The 27,145-nt window shown below is 40.8% G+C and overlaps 1 protein-coding gene and 1 pseudogene across 2 annotated transcripts; both read left to right on the top strand.

The window, feature by feature from the left end:
- The first annotated feature begins 1,305 nt into the window (after positions 1-1,305).
- On the top strand, positions 1,306-7,597 carry LOC133709340 (ABC transporter B family member 4-like). Of its 2 annotated transcripts, XM_062135052.1 has the most exons (13): positions 1,306-1,484; positions 2,036-2,494; positions 2,580-2,634; positions 2,725-2,900; positions 2,989-3,210; positions 3,288-3,526; positions 3,619-4,144; positions 4,334-4,607; positions 4,732-5,624; positions 5,753-6,019; positions 6,164-6,427; positions 6,532-6,825; positions 7,057-7,597. In XM_062135052.1, exons 2-13 carry the CDS (start codon positions 2,153-2,155, stop codon positions 7,408-7,410), a joined length of 3,906 nt encoding a protein of 1,301 aa, XP_061991036.1. In that variant the 5' UTR covers positions 1,306-1,484; positions 2,036-2,152; the 3' UTR covers positions 7,411-7,597. The 2 variants fall into 2 exon arrangements, with proteins under 2 accessions (XP_061991036.1, XP_061991037.1); XM_062135053.1 differs by lacking the exon at positions 1,306-1,484 and having other exon boundaries at positions 2,410-2,494; positions 2,566-2,634.
- A 5,758-nt stretch (positions 7,598-13,355) lies between these two features.
- On the top strand, positions 13,356-16,271 carry LOC133711216 (respiratory burst oxidase homolog protein D-like; annotated as a pseudogene).
- The last annotated feature ends 10,874 nt before the right edge of the window (positions 16,272-27,145 follow it).

The following is a 27,145-nucleotide window of genomic DNA, read 5'->3' as shown; positions in this document are numbered from 1 at the left end:
ATTAAACCAAGTAACTACTTCATGGTACAAAAAGAAATAGCACATGTGCAGTGGCGGATTTACCTTAGGGTGGGGGTTTAGACTCCTACTAATGTTTTTAAGCTCTATATATTGTTCTAAAAATTTCTCTAGGCAGTGGCCGTGCCGATTAGTCTGGGCGGCGCCTAGGTTTGTTGGAGAGAAAAAATCTCACATTAGAAAAGTGACAAATAAAAATAAAACTTATAACATCTGCAGTGGCGGACTTATATTAGAGTGGGGGTCCAGACTCCTACTTATGTTTTTGATATCTATACACTGTATTGAAAATTCCTCTACATGGTGGCCAGCCGCCCCGATTAGCCTGGGCATGTCTAGGTTTGTTGGAGAGGAAATATCCCACATTAGAAAAATGACAAATAAAAATAAAACTTGGATAACCCACATCCAATTGTACCGATGCTCTTTTGAGAGGGTGTAAATTGACAGATTTTGTCAAGTTCAGGAGGTAAACTTCTGCAATTGTAAGTTTAGGGTGACAATTACTGCCAAATTTATGGGATATTTTGACAATTATGCCTATTTAATCATATCTAAAACTGTATAATAATTTCTTCATTAAACCTATTAACTTACCATCAATTCTAGATTTCTATATATGGCTCCACGCTTGGTACAGTGTTTGAGTCTTTAAATACCACGAATTATCGCCTAATTACTTGCATATATTTAAGCAAACCTCCAAGAATTTAATTATTATGAAGGGCCTTGAGCTACCTTCCACCCACAAAAGATACCTACCATTATGAACTTCACGCATAGCCTAGAGCTATCATCCACCCACAAAAGATGTTAGGATTCTAACTAACAAAGGACAATAATCACACCCTCAAAACCCAAAAGAGGACAATAATTACACTCTAATATACAATATGTGACGAATATGAAGTAATTTTCTAATGAATATGTGACGAAGACGATTTCCCTGTTCCTCTAATCCACCCTAATTTGAGTAATTTCTGCAGCGCAGCACTCACTTTTGTTTTATCAAAAAGCAAAGTGAAGGTAGGGTGGGTCACTGTGATCGAGTACAATTGAAAAACCGTCACCGAATAATGAGGCATGCATTGCATTTGCAACAAGCCAAAATGCCAAAACAGTGTCAAACCCAAATGACGCCAGCTTTTTCTTTAGTCAAAGAAACAAAAAGATATTCAACCCCAGGATTTTTCTTCTCCGCCAAGCAAGAAAGCAAGAGATGCAGAGGACTAGAATTGCATCACTTTTCATATTATCACCCATTTTTGTTTGAATTGTATTCCTTTTCAGATTATCACCCATTTTTGTTTTTGTTATTGTTTTCTTGGATAAATAGAGTGTCTGACTAAATCATGAGTCCGACTCCTTGTAGGTGGTAGTAGGCAGACTTTGCTTGGCTCATATATAAAGCAACGTTCTTGCTGAAAAACACAACCAAATTCATCGACCCATTTCGCCAAGCAGTGGTAATCTTGATTCCTGAGGACTCTCTTTTTCGATCTTTGGTGGTGTTTGCGTTATAAGCATATCAAATGTTTGTGGAATTGCCTAGCTTAGCATGCATGAAACTTCCACAGTCCCCACTTGGTTTCTTTTCTCTTTGTATTTTTTTTTATTTGATTCCTTTTGTGAACCATCAAATCCTCTGGTTTGGTTGTAAAGATTATTCCCAGCATTTTTGATTGATTGGAGCCATTGCTTTTTTGTTATTCCTCTGTTTCTTGAATCCATATGCATTCATATATTCTATTTTGGACTATTTGCTTCGACTGCGGTTTTCTGCTTCCTTGTCCTGAGTTCTAGCTGACACGTGCACAAAACTCACACACAGAAAACAGGAATATTGGAATACATGAGTTTTGTATTTTTCTTAATGATGAATGTACTCTGTATTGTATTCTATTAGAAAGAGCAGTAGGCATATGTTCTTTGGTTAGTTGGTTTGGCAATTTGTTACCCAGAAAAGCAAAAGTAGTCTGGTTTGCTAATTCAAATTAAAAAAATGTGTTTCTTGCAGCTCTGATCTTATAAATCAAGTTCTCTGTGTTGCTTGTTGTCAAACAACAGCAGCAAGTTTATTTCTTTGAAGTGCTTGCTGTCAAGTATAAGCAACTCAACTTCTGCTGTGAAAGATATGGGTGATCAGGAGAATCCTTTGGATGGAGATCATGTGATCAGAGAGGAAGCTGCCGCGTCGAAAAGTCAATCAGCAGTGCCGGAATCCCAGAATGGACCGGAAAGTAGTAGTAACAAGGAAGATGCAAGCAAGAGCAAGGAGGGTGGCACCAAGGCAGTACCCTTTTTCAAGCTCTTCTCATTTGCTGATTCCATGGATTACTTGTTAATGTCGGTTGGTACGATTGGCGCTATCGGAAATGGAGTGTGTATGCCTCTAATGACCATAATCATGGGAGATGTGATTAATTCTTTTGGAGAATCTGGGAATTCCAATAAAGTGGTTGACACAGTGTCTAAGGTAAGAACTTGTGACTAAAACTGCTACATGTAACTGTTACTAACTGGATTAATCAAAGCTAATTTGGTCAGTTCCATATCTTCAGGTGGCTCTAAAGTATGTCTACTTGGCTTTGGGAGCCGCAGCTGCTTCATTTCTACGTGAGTACACAAAACTTGATACCTCAGTTATAAATAGTCTTGAACACTTGGTCAATAGAAACTGATGTACTCGGACTTGCTATGTTCCAGAGATGTCTTGTTGGATGATCACCGGAGAGAGACAGGCTGCGAGAATAAGATGTTTATACTTGAAAACAATATTGAGGCAAGATGTAAGCTTTTTTGATAAAGAAACTAACACTGGAGAAATTATTGGGAGGATGTCAGGTGATACTGTGCTCATTCAGGAGGCCATGGGAGAGAAGGTATGTATTTACATGACACAAAAAAAGCCTCAAGTTATTGCCACTTTTTGTGAAACCCTTCATCATTTCTTTCACTCTCTTATTGCAGGTAGGAACTTGTATCCAGTTAGTCGCAACATTCTTTGGAGGCTTTATCATAGCCTTTGTGAAGGGATGGCTTCTTACCCTGGTCATGCTTTCTTCTATCCCCGCTCTTGTCATCTCTGGTGCTGCCATGAGCATCATCATATCAAAGTTGGCATCTCGTGGACAAGCTGCTTATTCAGCGGGAGCAACTGTGGTTGAGCAGACAATTGGTTCAATAAGAACTGTAAGCAGCCTTTCTCAAGTACAAGAAGTATTATTCTTTCTGTACTGAACTAATGCAGATGGGCATTCCTTGTGCAGGTTGCATCATTTACAGGGGAGAAACAAGCTATAACTAAGTACAACAACTCTATAACTAAAGCTTACAAGTCTGGTGTGCAAGAGGGTTTGGCATCTGGGTTGGGTATCGGTTCAGTTATGCTTATTATCTTCTGTAGTTATGCTTTGGCTATATGGTATGGCGGAAAAATGATACTTGAAAAGGGATATAAAGGAGGAGATGTCATGAATGTAATTTTTGCTGTGTTGACCGGCTCCTTGTAAGTTTCACTTTCTAAAAATTCACGACATGCATGATGTTTGAGACATCTTGATGATCAGGATATTTAAACATTTCCTTGATAAATTTCAGGTCTCTTGGGCAGACATCTCCATGCTTGGCCGCATTTGCTTCTGGGAAAGCTGCAGCTTACAAGATGTTTGAGACAATTAGCAGAAACCCGGAGATAGATGCTTCTGATACTAAAGGGAAGCAATTACAAGATATTAAAGGAGACATAGAACTGAGGGATATTCATTTTAGTTATCCTGCAAGACCAGATGAACATATATTCCGTGGATTTTCTCTCACAATACCTAGTGGTGCAACTGCAGCTTTGGTAGGAGAGAGCGGAAGTGGTAAATCGACTGTAATCAGTTTGATTGAGAGATTTTATGACCCACAGGCTGGTGAAGTTCTTATTGACGGTGTCAATCTCAAAGAGTTCCAGCTGAAATGGATCAGACAGAAAATAGGTCTTGTCAGCCAGGAACCTGTATTGTTTACTTGCAGCATTAGAGATAATATTGGCTATGGGAAGGATGGTGCAACTACTGAAGAGATAAGGGCTGCTGCTGAGCTTGCCAATGCTGCTAAATTCATAGACAAACTTCCTCAGGTTAAAACTCAACTTTAATTTATACTCTCCTCTATTCTATTATAATTCTTTTTTGTTTTCTCTGTTGGATTCCACCAGGATTTAAGCTTACTCAGACAACTTATATATTGTTACTTTAAATATGGAATTGAGCTCAACGCTTTCAATTGCTTTGTTCTGATTTGTGGTTTTTCTGAATTGTTCATTTAGGGACTAGATACAATGGTGGGTGAGCATGGAACTCAACTATCTGGGGGCCAAAAGCAGAGAGTTGCTATAGCTCGAGCAATTCTAAAAAACCCAAGAATTCTACTTCTAGATGAAGCCACAAGTGCTCTTGACGCAGAATCTGAGAGAGTTGTGCAGGAGGCACTGGATAGAATTATGGTTAACCGGACTACTGTCATAGTAGCCCATCGCTTGAGCACAGTAAGGAATGCTGATACCATTGCTGTCATACATCGAGGAACAATTGTTGAACAAGGTAATCGATATGCTAATAGTATTCTTGTCAGCCATTTTCATGCTTAATATTACTGTCAGTAGTTAAACATGCTGTCAATGTTAATAAATGACTACTGCTGATACTGATCCTTTTAACTGAACAGGACCACATTCCGAGCTAGTTAAGGATCCTGAGGGAGCATATAGCCAGCTTATAAGATTACAAGAAACCAGAACTGTGTCAGAACAGACTGGTGTAAATGATCAGGATAGGCCAGATATTTCTTCCGATTCTCGGAGACAGTCAAGTCAAAGATTTTCTTTATTAAGATCCATGAGCCGTGGATCATCTGGAAGAGCAAATAGTAGTCGTCACTCATTCTCAATCTCATATGGTGGTGCACCTACTGCAATCGGCATCCTTGAAACAAATCCTGCTGAACCTGATACTCATGCTCCAGCATCATCTAAAGGGCGTCCAGAAGTCTCACTTGGCCGGCTAGCTGCCCTGAACAAGCCAGAGATCCCAGTGCTGCTTCTTGGTACTTTAGCTGCAGCAGCCAACGGGGTGATCTTACCTGTTTTTGGGATACTAATATCTAGTGTAATCAAGACCTTCTTTGAGCCACCTGACCAACTGAGTAAGGATTCAAAGTTTTGGGCATTAATCTTTGTTGTTCTTGGAGTTGCATCATTCTTGGCACAACCATCAAGAGCATACCTTTTTGGTGTGGCTGGATGTAAGTTGATAAGAAGAGTTCGATCAAAGTGCTTTGAGAAGGTGGTTTACATGGACGTAGGTTGGTTTGATGAGTCTGATCATTCAAGTGGTGCAATTGGGGCAAGGCTTTCTACAGATGCGGCTTCTCTAAGAGGGTTGGTTGGAGATGCTCTAGGTTTATTGGTTCAGAATTTAGCAACTGCAGTTGCCGGCCTAGTTATTGCTTTCGTAGCAAATTGGCAATTGGCTCTTATAATTCTTGTCCTGCTGCCTTTGTTAGGACTAAGTGGATATTTTCAAGTCAAGTTAATGAAAGGGTTCAGTGCAGATGCAAAGGTAATGCTCTCCAATAAGTGGAAAGTTATTGAAGAAGTTAATCATCTAGCTATCTAACCATAGATATTTTTATTAATATGTTTAAGAGTAGTCCTTTTTATCAATACTCAAGTACTATATGGTTGCAGAAAATGTACGAGGACGCAAGCCAAGTAGCCAATGATGCTGTGGGGAGTATTAGAACAATTGCTTCCTTTTGTGCTGAAGAGAAGGTGATGGAACTGTACCAGAAAAAATGTGAAGGTCCTATTAAAAATGGGATAAGACAAGGCTTAGTTAGCGGAATTGGTTTTGGGCTATCGTTCTTTTTCCTATTTTCTGTGTATGCCTGCAGTTTCTACGCTGGAGCCCGACTTGTTGCAGCAGGCAAGACAGAATTTTCTGACGTGTTTCGGGTAAGCTCTTTTGCTTTATGATACAAATCTTTGCTTTACGTGATCTGCATAAGCAGGAGATCAGAATCGGCTAAGACATTCAGTCGATTGAATTTTATTAGCATATTCAGTTCACAATTAAAAATTTTCTCTCCTGGTCTACAGGTTTTCTTTGCTCTCACTATGACAGCTGTTGGAATATCTCAGTCGAGCTCCCTAGCCCCTGATATAAGTAAAGGAAAGAGTTCTGCTTCTTCCATATTTGCAATTCTTGACGGCAAGTCAAAAATAGACTCTAGTGACGACTCTGGAACTACAAGAGAAAATGTGAAGGGAGATATTGAACTACGCCATGTCAGCTTCAAGTATCCAACTAGACCCAACGTGCCAATCTTCCAGGATCTTTGCTTGACCATTCGTCATGGCAAGGTAACTTAGTGTACTATTTCATTATCCATTTCCATGCAATACATAAGAGTTGGACCTCTGTAACTTATATTTGTGGAACTTACTATTTGAGTTATATATTTCAGACGGTTGCTTTGGTTGGAGAAAGTGGTAGTGGGAAGTCGACAGTGATCTCATTGTTGCAGAGATTTTATGACCCTGATTCAGGTCACATTACATTAGATGGAATCGAAATCCAAAAGCTACAATTGAAGTGGTTGAGACAGCAAATGGGGCTGGTGAGCCAAGAGCCTCTGCTGTTTAATGACACTATCCGAGCCAACATTGCATATGGAAAGGATGGGAATGCAACCGAAGCTGAAATTATAGCTGCAGCAGAATTGGCAAATGCCCACAAGTTCATCAGTAGCTTACAACGGGTAAGTACTGAAACAACACGTTTCAATCTCAATTTCTTTTGACTGCAGAACGCTATAATGTTGTGCTGCATAAATGAGAAGGACTAGTTGATAGAAATTCACATTTTATAGGATTATATCATCATGCCTATGTGTCGATGTAACAAAGTTTGTCACATCAGTTATATCTAGTATATTAGAGATGGAATACATATTCAGAATGTTGATGTTAATTTTTGGAAATTGATGCAGGGTTACGATACAGTAGTAGGAGAGCGGGGGGTCCAAATGTCAGGTGGACAGAAACAGAGGGTGGCAATTGCACGAGCTATTATGAAGGCGCCAAAGATATTACTCCTAGATGAGGCCACCAGTGCACTTGATGCTGAGTCTGAACGAGTCGTTCAAGACGCATTGGACAGAGTAATGGTGGATCGAACAACAGTGGTGGTTGCTCATCGGTTATCGACAATCAGAAGTGCAGATTTGATAGCAGTGGTAAAGAATGGGGTCATTGCAGAGAAAGGAAAGCATGAGACTTTGATTAATATCAAGGATGGCACTTATGCTTCTCTGGTAGCATTACATGCAAGTGCCTCATCTTAGGGCGCTTCTATGTTCTTCTTACTGAGATAATGCAGCAAATTAGTATTGAATGCAAAGCAATATGTTATTTGACTCCTTGCAGAGAAGTAAATCAGCAAGTTGCACATATAGATCATTTTTTTTGTTTCTTTATTTCTTTATGAAAGCTGCAATATGGCAAGCATGAATAAAACAGTGATTGGGTTGAGTAGTGGTTTGGTGTATCGAAATCCTAGATGTGATAGAAATTTTCTGTATAACGGTCTCACTCAATTTCTTGTGTTTACAATTGTGAAAAATTGAAGGTTTTGCAACAACCCCTTTTGCCCATCAATGTACAAAGCAACAGAAATGGAACCATATTATTTGGTCAAGGTCTCTAACAGACTAACGCAACTCAACCCCAATTCGTATTTATTTGCTACCTAGCAGGTTAGCATATAACCATATATGGGTGCGGTGACCCGATTAGTATTTGTTACCGGTGTTGGATGCTTTAAGGTATTCGAGTGTTGGGGTTTGTATGGATGCACCACCGGAGAGTCTCCGGAGTAATTGGTCATCTTGGGTTGACGAATTGTCACATTATTAATAGTGAAATTCGTCAACCCAATTCTAATGTCACATTATTAATAAAGTGAAATTATCATTATAAAGTAAAATTATTGTACTTACGATTAACGAATTCTAATGTCACATTATTAAAGATTTAAAATGTAAAGTGATGGTTCATAAATAGCAAGTGGGGGTGAACTTGCATCTAAAAACCAAACTTTAGACTTCAGAGTACAATATATTTTAATATTGACATTCTCTTGTGTGAGCTAGGAGAAACTTTAATCTCGGGCCGCCCTCATCAACTGATATGTTTGCTTAACTATAGAGCAATGTTTGCATGGAAGTACAACAAATTCATCATCCCATTTCCGGAAAACTGGTAAACATGTTATGAAATATCAGTCATAACATTGGCTATGGCTCATTCTCTGCCGTAAAGCACTCACCTGGAGGATCAACGATAGTCCTGGACGGCTGGACAAGAATCATTACTATTGATAATAAAAAAGATTAATTTGCAACGTTGGAAGAACATTTTTATTATTGCTTTGATATATATTATTCATCCGTCTTGATCTCTCTAAAGAGTCGAGTTTTAATCTTATATAATCTGTGCAAGTCAATTTGATAAGTGAGTAATATATATCGAAGCAAAGTTTACAAAAAGTTGAGAAGGACGTCAAGCCATTAATAACCAAATGTAGGTAATTACAAGTCATGAGTCATGAACTACTAGCAAGGGCCATGTCAATATCAGGCCATGATAGGCTGCTATACAGCAACATAAATGTAATTACCCTAGGAATGAGCACTAGTAACCAAAGTAACCAAGACGATGTTAGGGGTATAGAAGAAATCCGTCCTAACATATTCCGAGAGTAACCAGGACCACACTGCGCAGAGGGAGCTTCCCCGGAATCCCAAATTTAAGCCCAAAAGTGATTGGGCCTAAGAACCTTAGCCAGAATGGCAAACTAAAGCAAATCTCGAGCCCACACAATAGAGACCCAGGCCCAATAGAAACTACTTTAGGCACCCAACTTTCTGGGCATCTAAACAGGCAGCAATCCGCCACCACCATCTTGGCATTCATTAATCTTTCTTCACAGATGTTTCTTGCGTTACCAAACCCTCAACTAATTTTGTGATTATGGTCCATCACAGCATTTGCCCTTGAGATTGCATTAAGCAGTTACCATTCCTATTTATAAGTGAGGCATCCAGAGCTCAAGGAAAAATCATACATTCAGGGCCTCCTTTCACTTTATTCTGATCGATATGAAACCCTTGAATAATTCCTTTTTTTTTTTCTTCAGATTTTATGTATGGATGCCGAACACAAAGTTTCCTTGGTGAAGTCTTTGCAGAATGCACATGTGATTAGTACTGATATGAACACCCTCAGCTCTCCTCCGAATATGTATAACTTATCAGTGAATGCATAGATACATAACTTATCAGTTAATTAGGGGGGTGTATTCAATTCAGATTTTAAAAGATTTTGTTTGAGTTTTTATAATCTATGAATTTACTTAATTCACGGATTGTTTAAATTCTATACGGACTCTGATTGATTCTAATGAATTGATTTACTGGTATTTGTTTAGATTTTACAAGTCCTTATGATGTTTTTGGTAGGCTATTTTTTTTTCTTCTTCTTTAAAAGCAATGGATGTATGGATCCAACTATAATACTATATCAGTGACAAAAAAGTATACACACACACACACACACATACAGTCCTTCTATGCTAAGGAGGTCCTGAACTTAGCTTACAGTAGTACGGATTTCTATATTTTGACAATCTATCATTCTTTATGTTAAGGATATCCTTAGCAGAGAATGCCTGTATGTATGTATATATATATGGCAATCTATCATTCTTTATGTTGTGTATAATGATATATGAATAATAAGAGAAAACTAATCAACCAAAATATTACACAAAAAATAAAGTAGTAAACTAATGGCATAATTTATTTCATATCTAATTTACAAAAGAAACATGTGTATATGTAATGGTCTATTTTGGCTTTAGATGAATATATATCGGCACCCGGCTTCGGGTTTGATTAATTAGCTAGAAGGATTAAGGCTTCCAGAGCTATAGTGATAAAAATAAAAAAATTATTAGATGAGAGCAGAGGCAGAGGCAGAGGAGGATAGTGGGAAGATAGGTCTGAGACAAAATAGATGAGTGTCACCTATTGAGAGAGTTACTTCTTCTTCTTCTTCTTCTTCTTTTTTGTTTTTTTTTTTGGTGAAGAGTTTCTTCATTTTTTGAGTAAGAAAGAATCCATCAAAATCTCTTGGGAAGTGGTTGGATTGTTTTTGAGTTTTGATATGTATAAAAAGCACTATAAAATCCTCCAAAATCCAGCATTTAATGAAATCCTTAAAAATCCGTATACTTTTGAATATATGCATATTTGAATGGATAATTTTAAATCTTAATTGAATTGTAATACCCCGAAAAATCCAAATTAAATTCCATGGATTTTTAGAAATGATTTCACGATAGTAGGAGCGAGTACGAAGCTTGGAGAAGTTGTGGAATTAGTTCGAACGATTTTATTTTCGAAAACGAACGTTTTTAGGGGGTCAACAAAGTTGACTTTTTATACGTTCAAAATTTGGGAAAACTTCCTTCATGAAAGTTGTAGAGCTCGTCGATACGAGTTTGTGGACATGTGGAACGCATTATTCGGAGTTCGTATGATTAAGTTATGAATTTTTGAAAATTGGGAATTTTCTATAAATAGGGAATTTTCTGATTTTATTTTTCATTAAGGACGAAACTTTTCTGTTTTTGCGGAATAGTCCCCCGGATTCTCTCTCTCTCTCGATCGAAAACCTTCAGAACCCTCGGGTTCCGACTGACCCGACCCGGCCAAACGGTGGTCCTCCAGCCTCCTCTGGCCCCGGACCCGGCCTTCCTTGAGCTCGCCGTCGCACGCACAGCCTCCCTCTGGTGTCTCCTTGCCCCGCCGCTGTCTCTATCCCTGGATCGAAGCCCCCCAGAGCCAAGCTTTTGACCCGATCGGATCTTGGCCGTGCCGGTGTTGCACGGGCCGATCCTCCCCATTTTTGTGATCTCCTCCTTCCCCTGATCATCCTCATATCCTCCTTGCTTGACGATTTGGAGTGTGGAGTGAAAGATCACGAGTTGAAGATTTCGACGTCCCTGATTCAATCTGGAATCTGATCAGACGCACCAGATTAATCCAACTTCAACGCTTGATCTAGGACGATCTAGGCCGAACCAGGCTTAGCTCCAGGTATGGAAGTCGATCACCCTTTCATTTTGAACCAGTTTGTAGTTGGTCACTTTGCCATCGGAGGTGGTTGACTGGCGTTGACCGCCCACTGACCACCGCTTGTGGCGGCGCATCAGACCATATTTCGAGTTTTCATTATCTAGGCGATGATCTATGCATCCATACGAGCGTTTTGATATATAACATGGTCATGTTAGAAAAAGTTGATAAATAGTGGATTTACGTTTTGACGTTACTATTTAACGTTTTTACGTTTATCTTCGGTTTACGATCTGTGAAGATCTGACCATCGGTTTTGCTTCAATTTTGGATATGTTGATCGTATGACTGTCCCGGTGACTTTGTGAGGTCACGGGCGAAGATCCGACCATTGGATCTTCGTATAATTGAGAAACAGTGATTAGGGAGGCGATTCGTGAGAATCCGTCCGTCGGATTTTTGTATAAATTTGTGAAGATGTTAGTAAGGACGATTCAGGAAGATCCGACCGTTGGATCTTCGTGATGATTTTTGGAGGGTGATCCTAAAGGCGATCCGTGAGGATCCGACCGTTGGATCATCATTTAATTTCGATCCGACCGTTGGATTGTCGTTTAAGTATGTTTTTGAGTTATTGGCTAAAATAAGGTCATGTGTGATTAGGTGATTGACGGTCTCCCTTGGGTGAACGATTTCGGTGTGTATTGTGTTAAATTGAAGACGCAGCGGGAATATCGAGGTGAGTAAATCGCACATGGTTCATTCACGAACCGAAATTCGGTGATTTTATTTAATTGGGAAATTGTTGAAATTGTTTTATGAAAATAAATATTTGTTTTAAATTATATGGACTTGATCGACTACGGTCCATAGGTAAGTAAAATGTATTTAAACTATAAAAATGAATTTCTAGATTTTATTGCATGGGAACTATAGTTGGTATTAGTGGTCGCTCTTGTGTGGGTGACTACGTATATATATATTTACGTGGAATATATATTGGATGGTGTGACATCGGGTGAAGTATTGATGTGATTTACTGAGTTATATTTTGAGCATTACCCTTTGGAATATGTGATTTATCTTAGATGTTGTGTTGTCTATGATAATGGGTAATTGAGTAAAGTGCGATAGTTGAGTCGTTGAGATGAATTAAATGAGGAGTCGAGTGAATTGAGGAAAGCAGTCATTCGTAAGGTGAACCTTGGCCCAGGTGACACTTTACGATACAGTTAGAGCTCTAGTCTGTCTGCCGTCATACTGCTTGGGGGATAAACGAGTTATCATATGCCCTTGGGTATGACATGACATACTGAATGGGGTGATTAATATAATTAATCATAAGCCTGTAAGTATGATATACTGAATGGGGTGATTAATATAATTAATCATAAGCCTGTAAGTATAATATACTGCATGGGATGATTTATATAAATAAATCATAAGCCTGTGAGTATATATTGAGTAAGAAGTTGTTTATTATTGAGTAGTCATGATGAGATGTGAGTTGATTGATGCTTGAAGTGATGTTGTACACTTCAATTCTTATGCAAAACAAAATTAAAATGTGCTTGAGTTGATTGTGTTACTTTAAATCGTGCAATCCTTTCATTTACTCATACGAGCTTTGCAAAAAGCTTACCGGGTTTGTATTGTTGCAATCCCGGTACACTATTCAAACGGTGTAGCGGGTAATCCTGCAGGTCAGGAGAATCAGGACGGTGATCGTGCGGGTTAGAGAATTTGTTTTAGTTTTACAGCAATTGTAATTGTGAGGTGAGTTATGCTCATTTGAGCCTTACAATATAATTTGGTGAGAGTGTGCTATAATAAACAAATTTGAGATTTGGTTTATGTAATATCGAGCGATGTGAGGTGTGGTTGTTTTGAGAAAAAATTCAGGTTGTATTTATGTGAGTTGTATTAATTCATGTTTCGGATTTGGATTTGTTATTCAAAATCCGGGGCGTGACATGAATACATCAAGATTTTAAAGGATTGTTTAAAATCTCAATTGAATACCTATAACCTTTCAAAATACAAAAAAATCTTGTAGACTCTTAAATGAATACACCCCTCTTAGTTAACTGATTAATCTCCACGTACTTTTTTGTTCATTAACTAATTAACTTGATTCTGATGACGTAGGAATGAAAAAGGAGTCTAAGGAGTTCGCCAGCGAGCTTTTCCGAGCACTTGCTCGGAGACGCAATATTAGTGGTGATTCCGTCAACAAGGCACATCTTAGAGAATCCTAGGAGCAGATTTATGACGAGAGCTTCGACTCTAGGCTCCAAACTTTCTTTGACGTGTGCAAATTTTTAATGCATTTTTCTCAATTATGTGTCATATGGTTTGGACTTGATTTCTAATCTCTAGCAAATAAACAAGATTTTTTTTTGAAAGGGGGCTGGTGTGGCTGCCCTCAAACCTTGATTAATGAAACTGCAGAATACAGGGGGGGACGTGAAGCCTGAACCCCAAATTACAATAAATATTGAGAGAATCTCCTGAAATAATACCAAGAGACTCCACAAAATTTATGTATTCTAACAAGCACCAATTAACAAAGAGTGCACCAATAGCTACTTTATTTGCTTTGACATAGTGGTGACATACCAGAAAGATAACTCTATCACGAAAAAGCATCATTCCAAAGAGCACAGCTTTCCCACTAGTTGCCGCACGGAAGTAAATCCGGCGACACTTCGTTTCATCCTGCCACTAGGAGGTTGCGTCCATTTGATCATGCAAACAGCTCGCTGCCTCGCTAGGCCAGACAAGGCACACTTAGTGTGCATACCGGGACAACGCCCACGTCGCCCTACCCAATAGTGGTAGGGACTTATTACCGGCATTAAGCCACATCTTACTAAATATAAAATTAAAAAGCAGGAAATTAAAATTAGAAAATAGCAAAGGTCCAAAGCCAAAGCCCAGACCCTCAAGCCATCAGGCCCAAGCCCAAAAGTCAGGTTGCAGACTCCACGACACCACCATCCCCCTTGAGCCGCCAATGCCATCCCACCACCGCCATCCGTGCTTCCACTGCCTACCTCATGCCTACCCGACTCGTCACCCTTCTCCAGATCGAAGCCTTCCCCAATCGGATCCGATGGATCTTACCTGAGCACAGTAGGTCTCGGCGTTTCCACTAGACGACCATCACCACCAGGCGCCTTTCTCTACGGCTTCACCACCTCGATCCACGAACCAGACCGTCTGCCCTCCTCTCTGAGGCAACGTGACATCAGCCCTCTCATCCTACCATACAGCCGATGCCCTTCCCTACCAGATTCTCCCAACTCACAAGGTAGCGCCGTCGTCAACCCACAACCCATCCTCCTGCTGGACCGCAGAAATCCGGACACGAGGTCCACTCTGGTCTGTCCGACGGCACCGCCGCGAGAGCGTACCGTCGGACCAAGCGTAAGCTCTTGACGAAAACGGCTCTTAGGGTTTTGAGAGAAAATTTAAGTGTGGTGTGCATCATAAACAAGTTTTTATATTAACTAATTACGATCATTACGTTCCATGTGTAGGGTGGATAAAGACCCCGATGGAAGAATCACTGAAGAAGAAGTCAGAGAGATAGGTGAAATTGGCCGGCTAGTTTGATTTTTGGTTACTTAACATTGGTCCAAATTAATTTGTTCTTGATTTATATTAATTGAATGTGGAAATTTGGTTACAGATTATTAGTCTCAGTGCTTCTGCGAACAAACCCTCCAACATTCAGAAACAAGCTCAGGAATATGCAGCGCTCATTATGGAAGAGCTTGACCCAGACAATGTTGGCTACATTATGGTATGTTTAGCTCCATAAACAGAATTATAATCGCTTTTAAGTCTTTGATTAAATTGTTTGACCCCGAACTAATTAATTAACAGGTTGAAAACTTGGAAACTTTGTTGCTGCAAGCTCCGATGCACAAATCGGTCACGGTAAGCGACAGCCGAGTTCTGAGTCAGAAGCTGAAGCCAACACGAGACAACAACCCAATATATAACAATATGGTACCAGATAACCAGAAGATCAAGTACTTCTTGTTGGATAATTAGCAAAGTGTTTGGTTTATGATATTATGGATTGGGATAGTCTTAGCTCTATTTGTGTACAAGTTTATTTAGTACAAGAAAGGGAAAAATTCATGAATAGTACCCGAAGTATGGCCCACTATTAATTTCAGTACACCAAGTTCCAAAACATAAACTTCGGTACATTAAATATGAAGCCCGACCGAATATACATACATGATGTCAATAACTCCGTCAGTCTGCATGCCATTACGCACATAATGAAGGGCAAATTTGGTTTTTCATTTGTCAACGGGTTTTCTCTCTCTCTCTCTCTCTCTCTCTCACACACACACACACACACTCTCTCTCTCTCTCTAAACCTCCCTCACCGACTCTGTTATCCCAAACTCTAGCAATGGCCTCCGACGACTTCTCCACCGTGTCCGCCACCCCTAACGACGAGAAGTACGGGTTCAAAAGGCCTATGTCTTTTGTCATCACTTGAAGAATAAGAAGCACCAGATTCTGGTCTAGAATCATGACCCCTATGCCTTTTGTGGATTCGCTTCTTCCTCTTCTTATCTCCTTCATATCCACTCTCATATCCATCACCGCCTGGATCTTTTTTCCTTATCCTTTTCTTTGTCACCGATCACCACGCCTCTGCACCGCCTTTCACCACCTCCGATTACAGCCCCTATCCCCAATCCTACTCTCCATCACAGTCGGATTTTTCATTGGAGCTCGACCTCGACAACCTCAAAGCCATCATAGTCCTCAGCAAGGGAGACATGGGGACCGTCTTTGTGGTCCATGACCCGAAATCTCACCCGTCTGGCGTCTGCCCTTTCGCTCCAGTTCTTCCTCAGACCAAGCTCAACACCGACCTGATCCGACTCTCCGGCTTCAGAGGTAGTGACAGTGGCGGTTTGGGCGAGGAAGTGGCTGGGGCTGGGGCTGGGGCAGTTGAAGTGGTTCGGAAGAGAAGAGCTGGCCTGAGTGAGAGAAGCTTCTGGAGCCAAGACTCCTCCTTTGTAGCTGAGTAGTGGTCTGCTGCCGATGGTAGCATCGGATTCCGGAAGCTGCTTCTGATTTCCAATTGAGGAACCTGAGAGCGAAACGACATGGCTTTTGGAGATGAAGGCGAGGTTGGTTCAGAATTGAGGAGAGGGACGAGAGCAAGGTCGCCATTACTGTGAGGCTAGATAGCAGTAAACTGTAGACTAGTCGTGTTCCAGGGCGGGTTTTTGGAGAGAGAGAGAGATAGCTGGGTGCCCAGAATAAGAGAAGAGAGATATCTGGGTGCTCAGAGCAAAAAATTTGAAGAGACCGTTTTACCCTTTGAAATACGACAGCTGACCGTTTTACCCTTTGAAATGACGTCGTGTATGTATAATGGGTCGGTTTTGAAACCTCATGGAACTTGGTGTACTGAAATTAATAGTGGGCCATACTTCGGATACTATTCATGAATTTTTCCCTACAAGAAATAAAATCAGGGGCGAAGCCAGAGATTATAAATGAGGGGGGCGAATATAAGAAGGATAAAAAAACTCAATGATGAAACATAGTCTATAATATAATAAAAAATTTAAATTAAATTTTACATCAAAATAGGACTCATCGCTCTTTCATAAAGCGAAAGTCATCAATAATCGAGTCTATACAGTTTATTCAAACATTTCCTTTTCAATATACATAATGAAAGAGTCAGTAAGAAAACTGTTATTATCTTTGTAATTACTTTATGCAATATTTTATAATTATTTTTGTATTCTAACCAATCAAATAAGATAGGTGGGACCAATTCTTATACTAATACATGTTGATAGATAGCAATCACGTGGGGGTGCCAACATTAGTATACACACAATTAGAAACTCAATTCACCAAAATCACAAACATCAATTACACATGCAGCCAAAACGTTGGGGGTGCCATGGCCACTTCAGGCCCTTGAGTAGCTCCGTCATGCCGGAGGAAAATCCTTCGATTGGAGAGGTAAGCAAGCCCCGGCGAGTTTCAAAGACAACCAACAAGATACACACAAGAGCAAAGAATTACAAGCTTTCTCCTATGCTGATTCCATGCATGATCTCTGTTACCACAATCAGCGTTATTGGAAATGGACTCGGGTATTTCCTTCAAGTTGTTAGTATTGTTGTATTAATTTCTTTTTGGATATACCTATAATTTCACTAGTCAATCCTCAGTCGTTCTCAATCTCATATATGTTTAAGGACAAGCATAAATTAACAGAGAGATAGAGAGAGTAATGTTGCAGAGAGAATGGAGATTCAAGTGTGTTTATTCATCTTATACAAGGAGGTATTTATAGGAATACAATTGAGGTGTGAGATGCTTAAAGAATGATACAACTTTGATGACAGCTCCATTTCTAGCTTTACATTGTGGCATTGTGGCTGTGATGATGGAGATAACCATGCTTGTTCCCCTTTGGCATAAAGCTTATCATATAAGTCACTATACCTATCTTTACACTTAAGCACCTCTCTTTATACTCAAGTACATATCCTATACATGATATAGACATTTATACTATGACTCATATATACTACAATATGATTCATGTATACTACAACACTCCCCCTTGGATATTTCATGTTTAATAGCATTGTCTAGGCCGTGCGCTTCGAAATTGCCTCGTTAAAAACCTTGCCAAGTAATAAAACCCTGTGGGAAAAAACAACCTTGGTCGAAGGAGAAAAAGAGCACAACGCGCGTTGAGTGTGGAGTAGTAATATCATAGCTTCGGAGATAAGTGGAGTCTTCTTATCAGCATCATAAGTAGGTAATATGTCTACGAGAGGGATGCAAATAGAGTTGCTGCAACAAAACCTTGCCCGGAAAACCCAGTGGGAAAAAACTGTGGTCGAAGGGAAAAGATGAGCAAAAGCATATATGTTGAATCAAAACATCTTCAGGATGTAGTATAAGTGGGGCGACCATGCTAAAGATGAGCCTCGTTAAAACCTTGCCAGGTAACAAAACCAGTGGGACAAAATAACCCTGGACGAAGGACAAAAAGAGTACACGATGGTCAAATGGGTATGCTTCTGGATACTCCCCCTGATTTCAACATCTCCTTTGTGTCTCCCAAACGTGGTGCTTCTCTCGTTGCCTCATTAAAAACCTTGCCGAGTAATAAAAACCCTGTGGGACAAAAATAACCTCGGTCGAAAGGGAAAAAGAGCACAACACACTCTTCACGTTTCGAGACCATATATGTAGACATCTCCCCCTCTGATTGATCTTTGAGGAGAGTCTGTTGTTGTTGATTTTATGCTTGATGTTGTCGCTTTTGATGCAGCCTTGCTTCATTTGTTTCAAAACAAGCAGCATTATCTTAAATGCTTGTAGGCTCATCTGTGGTAGACTTCAAACCACAACTGTTCGAACATGCGTAACTATGGATCCAATCCATATACATTCACGAACCACTTCGTGAAGAGCAATAATCTCTGCATTGTTCGAAGATATAGCGACTAAGGTCTATTCTGTAGATCTTCAAGATATCGCGGTCTTACCCATGGTGAACACTTTACCAGTCTGGGAAGGCCTTTGTATGAGTCAACAGATACCCAATATCAGCAAAACCTTCCAAAAACACTTATGTCATTTTGGGGTAGGGATAGAAAACGCAGGCCAGTGTTTGGCGGCATTTTTGGTGTGTGATGGATCTGAATCCATCATCTTTTTATAGGGATAGAATAAGCCCATATCGATCGTACATCTCAAGTATCGAAAGATATCTTTTACACCAATCCAATGGCGTCGCGTTGGCGCAGAGCTATACCTTTAGCTAACAAGTTTATGTCAAAACGAGATGTCCAGTCTTGTGCATTGAGCTAAGTACAATAATGCGCCTATTCGCACTTCTGCCTCTTGCACATCTTCGTCTGATCATCCTTCAGACGAAGAGGATCCTTTTCAGGATCAAGACTACGAATGATTATGGGGTGCTTGAAGGCTTGACCTTTGTCAAAATGCCTAAGCATCTATCAACACGATGCTCAAGTTCCAAACCGAGGCATAATCGTGTTCCCCAAAAAATCCTTCATCTCAAACTCAGATTTTAAGTGTTCAGCGGTTTCCCTTAACTCTTTAAGGGCTTCTAATGAAGATCATGTCCAACATGAAAATCGCGATAGAATCCGAAACTTGTTTATGGAAACGCGCGGGCATATCCCTTCCCAATCAAGTAGTCACTTTTAGTGAGCGTTTCAATTCTATTGCAAACGCGCTCCGTGGTCTAGAGCCACTTGATTTGGGTAACTAAAGTTTCACTATGAACTTTCATGTATATTCCGTATCTAGATCCCCATAGAGATACGTAGTGACCACATTTATAAGCTGCATGTTCAGTTATTTGGAAACTACCAAACTGACAGGGTAGTGGAGTGCAATGACATCCATTACGAGATAATATGTCTCATCGTAGTCAATTCCAGGACGTTTTGTGAGAAGTCTTGCGCCATAAGGCGAGATTGCCATCTCTTTTTCTCAACACGCTTTCTAACGAAGACCCATTAGTCAATAGGTTTTATATAAGGAGGTGTTGGCATCACTGGCTCAAAGACCTTCCTCTTCGTTTAACCTGGATCGCATCTTTTCATTTAGGCCAAATTTCTCTACGTTGGTATTCATGCTTCAACAGAGCGTAGTTCGATATCATCGGTCTCAACAAACTCATGCGCAACAAAATGCGCAACTACATCATCAATTATGATGGAGTTTCTATTCCACGTCTTATGTACACTAGTGTAATTTTCATAGAGCTCTATATTCTCAGGAATAGGTTCTGACGTTGAGGCGTCCCCCAACGATAACCATAATCCAGAAGATACTCATGAGACGGATGTTGAGTGTCGATGATCTAAGGATGCCAAAATATCCTTCGAATCCACGGGCTTCCCACGCATCCTAGTTGGGGCCATGGCCTGTAACGCCAGAGTGCCACTTTCTATGGCGTTGGCGCCTTGCCTACCTCTGTGTAGGGTGGCGCTACGTCCTCTTATAGGGACGTCCTTCCTTGCAGGCATTTTTGCAGCAAATGTGTGTGATCTCGTCACTTTAATAGGGATCGAGATGAGACATAGTGGGGACAGACTACGACATTTCCTGTCGTTCCTGCTGAACAGTTTGTGTTCTTATCTCCCCCTAACGACGGGAAGACTGTCTCATCAAAGTGACATCCGTAAATCAAACGGTAAGGAGATCGCCTTGCAAGGGCATTAAGTGGCGGACGATTGTTGGAGTCTCAATTCCAACTAAGTTGCTCACTTGTTTTTAAGGACCTACCATAGGCGCTGTGGCGGCGCAATTGGCACATAAATGGCTCACATTGGCACATAAATGACTCACTCGAATGTGCGTAAGTACAAAATATTTGTACCCAGTCACTAGCTGTAACGCATATATACATTGAGTGGCGGTAGGTCGTAGAGAAATTAGCATAGTTGTATGTGATATTGCATCACCCCAAGCGGATATAAGTATATTGGTGCGCATCACCAATGTCCGAACTACCATCGTAGTTATGTCCGCGAGACCTTTTGGGCGTGTATATGGGAATGTGATGTCCAACATCAGTCCCTTTGCAATAACCATCGAAAGTCTTCGATGTAAAACTCTCTAGCATAGGCAAACCCAATTGACCTAAGGATGACGGGGGGTGAGCCCGTTGTCATATGATTTGTGCTAGGAGTATAGCATACATAGCTTTTACGAGTGGATAATAGCACAACACGTGATCAGTGTGTTTGCGTGTCAACCAACATCATGAGATATTTAAACGTCCGCAAGTTGGTTGAATAGGTCCACAAATATCACCTTGGATTCTTTGCAAGGATTCTTTGCAAGAATGGTATATTTTATTTAGAGTCCTTTGCATAGGATGGTCTCGATCCTATCTTTGCTAAAGAGCAAGCTTTGCAAAACGAAGTAACTCTTTGGACCAATCTTTGGTTCGTACTTCTTTTCGTTTTGAGGAATGGATGTTCGTGAAGTCTTTAATATACGGAACATCATATCACGACCTGGATATCCCAAACGGTCTTGCCAAAGCCTATATGTGTCAGAATCCCATAAGTCATCTCTTATGACATGGTTTGATTCAATGGCTCGAATAGTGGTTGCATACAACCCACTAGAGTGACACATAAGTTTCTCTAATACTCGTTTATGTCCGTAGTCATTAGAGGTAATGCAAAGGAATTCTTGTCCATTCTCACAATGTGTTTCCACATGAAAACTATTGGCTCTTTATATAAAGTTCGGAATTTAACACATGTCCATGACATTGAATAATAATGCGACACTTTATTAATAAGGAAAATAGCCAATGATTACATCAAAGTTTTCCAAAGTCTATTCCATAATAAAATCAAACTTTAGACAAATTGTAGTTACTCAATCCGTTTGGTAACTCCCATGAAATATGACCAGGAAAGTAGAGAGATGTTGGTGGAGCGAGGCTTGCTTAAGTACCCCGATCTCAATTACTTTCCTAGACATCATACTACATTGGATGCGCCACATGAGAAAAAGTTTTAATACAATTGTCATTTGACTAAGGCACATTTGCCATTCTTGGAAAATAGAAAGGACTATTCTAATCAAAGTCTGCGGCATCCTCGTGCTCTTTATCTGTAGCTTTGAAGTCCTCAGTGGTGAGAGTTATATCTTCACCATCTTCATCTTCAGCAAGATTTATATCTTCATCTTCAGCAAGATTTGTTTCTTACTCTCTCAATTGCCTATACTCCTTGTAGCTTGTAGCTAGTTGGGTACTTGCATGGCATTGCTTGAACCAATGCTCAATTGATCCACATCGTTGTGGATATTGCCAAAGCGCTCTTCTAGCGCTACCCATAGGTCTCTTGCATCCTTGATCGACATGTACTCTAATATGAGAGATTTATCCATGTGGCGTCGCATTAAGATAAGTGCTTGAGCATGCTTTGTGGGTGTTCGTTGGAACACAAGGCCCTGGTCAGGTGCCTGGATTATGGGCAATATCCCACTCGCAGTGAGATGGTTCTCAACGTCGGTTACCCAGCCATGGTATTCCGAGCCTGTTGAGTCAAGCATTGGAAAGTCGAGTCTAGGTTCATTCGACATCCTGAAAAATAAGAAGAGAAGATATATTAGTTTCGGAGTTTAAACTTCCACGAAAACTAAAATAATAAGATTTCCGAGCTATGCTACCAAGAAATCAATTTCCAAGAATATTTGGATTAGACCAAAACAATGATGTTTGCGGACGCTCTTAGTCCGAACATTATGAACACTCTTAGTTTATTGATTACGAACGCTCTTAGTTCGTTTAGCGTGAATCCCCACGATTTCGCTTTTAGTTCAAAAATCGATGCTTGCGGACGCTCTTAGTCCGAATAGTCCGAATATTATGAACATTCTTAGTTCATTGATCACGAATGCTCTTAGTTTGTTTAGCGCGAATCTCCACAATTCCGCTTATTAAGTAATCGAACCCACGTTTAATATGGTCATAAATTGATGCTTGCGGACGCTCTTAGTCCGAATATTATGAACACTCTTAGTTCATAGATTACGAACGCTCTTAGTTCGTTTAGCGTGAATTTCTATAATTCCGCTTTTTAATTACAAGTCCCTGAAAAGAAGAGAAAAGGAATACAAATTCAAAAACAGGAACTTTTAATAAGAAATACCTTGAAATAGTGTCGCCGGAAAATTTGTCCGGAAAAAGGTTGTCGGAGGTGACTGAAAAGTCGCTGGAAAATTGTCCGAAAAGTCACCGGAAAGTGGCCGGAAAAGTGTCTCGAAAGTCGCCGGAAAAGTGTCCCGAAAGTCGCCGGAAAGTTGTCGGAAAAGTGTCCCGGAAGTCGCCGGAAAAGTGTCCGAAAAGTCACCGGAAAGTTGTCCGGAAAGTGGCCGGAAAAGTTGTCGGAAACTTGCCCTGCAGATCTGTCGGCAGCAGCTCGGCAGCTTCTCGGCAGGGGCTCGGCAGGTCCTCTCGGCAGGTCTCGGCAGGTGCTCGGCAGGGCTCCTCGGCAGCTTCTGCGCAGCTGTTCGGCAGGTCTCGGCAGGGCTTCTCGGCAGCTTCTGTGCAGCTGCTCTGCAGGTCTCGGCAGCTTCTACGCAGCTGCTCGGCAGGTCTCGGCAGGTCTCGGCAGAGCTTCTCGGCAGCTTCTACGCAGCTGCTCGGCAGGTCTCGGTAGCAGCTCGGCAGGACTCGGCAGCGGTCCGGCAGCACTCCAAATTTTTCGGTGGCCGGTTCAGATAGTTTCCGGCCGGTTCTTGAGATTCTGAGGCCGGTTCTGAGCTTCTTGAATCAGGGGCTTTGATATTTGCTAGGGTTTGGAGGTTTTTTGTAGGTTTGGAAAAATGACTTTGATTGGATTATGAACTTCCTCTACTTTTGTCAATTTCGATTCTAATTCTAGAGCAATCTCGTGCTGATAACGTGTTTAAGGACAAGCATAAATTAACAGAGAGATAGAGAGAGTAATGTTGCAGAGAGAATGGAGATTCAAGTGTGTTTATTCATCTCATACAATGAGGTATTTATAGGAATACAATTGAGGTGTGAGATGCTTAAAGAATGATACAACTTTGATGACAGCTCCATTTCTAGCTTTACATTGTGGCATTGTGGCTGTGATGATGGAGATAACCATGCTTGTTCCCCTTTGGCATAAAGCTTATCATATAAGTCACTATACCTATCTTTACACTTAAGCACCTCTCTTTATACTCAAGTACATATCCTATACATGATATAGACATTTATACTATGACTCATATATATTACAATATGATTCATGTATACTACAACAATATATGATATATTGGTGTGTGACTATTTTAATCAGTGACCTTGAAGCCGAACTTATAGAACCTGATAATTTCCAAGTAACACATGAGACTTGGAGACTATACAACTTGAAGAACCCTCATAAAATCAAATGATCAAGGGGAATGATAGCAATATTTCGATCACTTTCTTGAGAAGCTTGTGTACGAGAGTCGTGCGGTCGTTCCACGTGTTGGTGTGAGGCTGCCACACCAGCGATGTAGCTGCCTTGACTAGGTGTTTTTCCTACAAATATCTCTAGTACGTAGTTTAACACAAACAAGTTCTATGATCGAACTCGTCTATTTTCTAAATCATCAGTACATGCTAAAAATGACTCTATGATTTCATTTTGTTTCAACTTTGTCGGTGTATATAGTGTTTCTTTAGTGATCTGAAAATGAACAATTCCGATCATAAGACTCTTGTGCCGAACCAAGAGTAGCAAAGATATGAAATAATTTTGGACCAAAATAAAGAATACATGAAGTAAAAATGGGCCATCCATACGGAGTCTCATGAGCCAGTACTTCTGGGCTGTCACCTCTTTCTCCTCTTCACCCCCGCCCAATATTTTTCTTTACAGCCACGTTTGCGGTGGTTTGTCTTTAGAGACAATTGACGTACAATTCATATACTGGCTGAAACCCCAGTCTCTTGAACTATTTATGAACTTGGAGGCTTGTGATTTCACCAATATATGATTGGTATGAAAATTGCTTTTGGTGGTCTGGGGTTTTCTATTGGCTATCAGAAATGAAAAGAACAACAAGACACAAATGGGGTTTGGCAAGTGAGTAGCTTTCTATTTATTATTTGGCTTATTTTTTGTACTAAGCAACAATATGTTGTTTTTGTTGTAGTATATATGAAACATGTTGTATTGTTCATTATATAAAATGTCTATGTCATGTATAAGATAAGTATTTGAGTGAATAGCATAGGTATAGTGACTTGTGAGTCAAGCTTTATGCCAATGGGGAACAAGTGTGGCAATCATCATCACAAACCACAATGTGGAGCTGCAAATGGAGATGCCACAATGGAAGGCTACAAATGAAGATGCCATCAAGTTGTATCATTATTTACTTCAAATGTATCCCTATAAATACCTCCTATTGAATGAAATGAAACACACACTTGAATCTCTATTCCCTCTCTCTCTCTGTCAATTTTGCTTGTCCTTAAACACGTTATCAGCACGAAATGTATCATTATTTACTTCAAATGTATCCCTATAAATACCTCCTATTGAATGAAATGAAACACACACTTGAATCTCTATTCCCTCTCTCTCTCTGTCAATTTTGCTTGTCCTTAAACACGTTATCAGCACGAAATTGCTCTAGAATTAGAATCGAAATTGAAAAGAGTAGAGGAGTTCAAAATCCGATCGAAGTCATTTTTCCAAACCAACAAAAAACCTCCAAACCCTAGCTCATATCAAAGCCCTTGATCCAAGAAGCCCAGAACCGGTTTTAGAACCTCTAGAACCGGCCGGAAACCGCCTGAACCGGCCACCGGAAAAATTGAACCGCTGCCAGACCGCTGTCGAGTCCTGCCGAAGTGCTGCCGAGCAGCTGCCGAGACCTGCCGAGTCCTGCCGAGCCCCTGCCGAGCAGCTGCCGAGAACTGCCGAGTCCTGCCGAGCCCCTGCCGAAGTGCTGCCGAGACCTGCCGAAGTGCTGCCGAGCAGCTGCCGAGACCTGCCGAGACCCCTGCGCAGCACCTGCCGACAGCACCTGCCGAGTCCTGCCGAAGCCCCTGCGCAGCAGCTGCCGAGCACCTGCCGAGGACCTGCGCAGCAGCTGCCGAGCACCCGCCGAGGACCTGCGCAGCAGCTGCCGAGCACCCGCCGAGGACCTGCGCAGCAGCTGCCGAGCCATCTGCCGAGCAGCTGTCGACAGATCTGTAGAGTAACTTTCCGGCAACTCTCCGGCCACTTTCCGGCCACTTCTCCGGCAACTTTTCCGGCCACTCTCCGGACACTTTTCCGGCGACTTTTCAACAACTTTTCCGGCGACTTTTCTACAACTTTTCCGGCGACTTTTCCGGCCATTTTCCAGTGACTTTTCCGGCAACTTTTGGGCAACTTTTTCGGTCATTTCCGACAACACTATTTCAAGGTATTCTTTACTAAAAGTTCCCGCTTTTGAGTTTTTCTTTATTTTTCTCCTCCTTTTTCTTTTTGGGAACTTACAATTAAAAAGCGGAATTATAGAAATTCACGCTAAACGAACTAAGAGCGTTCGTAGTCAATGAACTAAGAGTGTTCATAATATTCGGACTAAGAGCGTCCGCAAGCATCGACTTATGACCCTATTAAACATCATTGTTTCGATCTAATCCAAATATTCTTGGAAATTGATTTCTTGGTAGCATAGCTCGGAAATCTTATTGTTTTAGTTTTTCGTGGAAGTTTTAAACTCCGAAACTAATACATCTTTTTCTTCTTATATTTCAAGGATGTCGAATGAACCTAGACTCGAATTTCAAATCCTTGACTCAACTGGTTCGGATTACCATAGTTGGAAAACTGACGTTGAGAACCATCTCACATCAAAAGGGATATTGCCCATAATCCAGGCACCAAACGCGGGCCTTGTGTTCCAACGAACACCCATAAAGCATGCACAAGCAATTATCTTGATGCGACGCCATATGGACAGAGCACTCAGATTAGAGTATATGTCCATCAAAGATGCAAGGGACCTATGGGTAGCGCTAGAAGAACGCTTTGATAATATCCAAGATTCCCTCCTCCCTGACTTGAAGGTTCAATGGAACAATATACGCTTCTCCGACTTCAAGTCTGTTGCTGAATACAATTCAGAAGCTCTTCGGCTAAAAGCCATGCTGAAGTTCTGTGGAAAACCTCTCACAGAAGAAGAGCTAATTGAGAAGACTCTCTCCACCTTCCCCGTCGCAGCAATTATACTATCAAAGCAATATCGCACTGAATTTAATGCTGGACGACTTACGAAGTTCAATGAGCTTATCAATATTTTGTCGGTGTCTGAGAAGCACGACAATATCCTTGTGAAGAATTATAATTCAAGGCCC

This window comes from Rosa rugosa, chromosome 5 (assembly GCF_958449725.1).
Source record: "Rosa rugosa chromosome 5, drRosRugo1.1, whole genome shotgun sequence".
NCBI lineage: Eukaryota > Viridiplantae > Streptophyta > Magnoliopsida > Rosales > Rosaceae > Rosa > Rosa rugosa.
The sequence above is the reverse complement of the archived record's forward strand: the minus strand, read 5'-3'. Positions and strand labels throughout refer to the sequence as shown.

Coding starts and splice junctions, on each gene's coding strand:
- LOC133709340 (XM_062135052.1), top strand. CDS start 2,153: ATGGGTGATCAGGAGAATCCTTTGGATGGAGATCATGTGATCAGAGAG. Junction 6,428..6,531: donor TGACCATTCGTCATGGCAAG/GTAACTTAGTGT, acceptor TATATATTTCAG/ACGGTTGCTTTGGTTGGAGA. Junction 6,826..7,056: donor TCATCAGTAGCTTACAACGG/GTAAGTACTGAA, acceptor AAATTGATGCAG/GGTTACGATACAGTAGTAGG.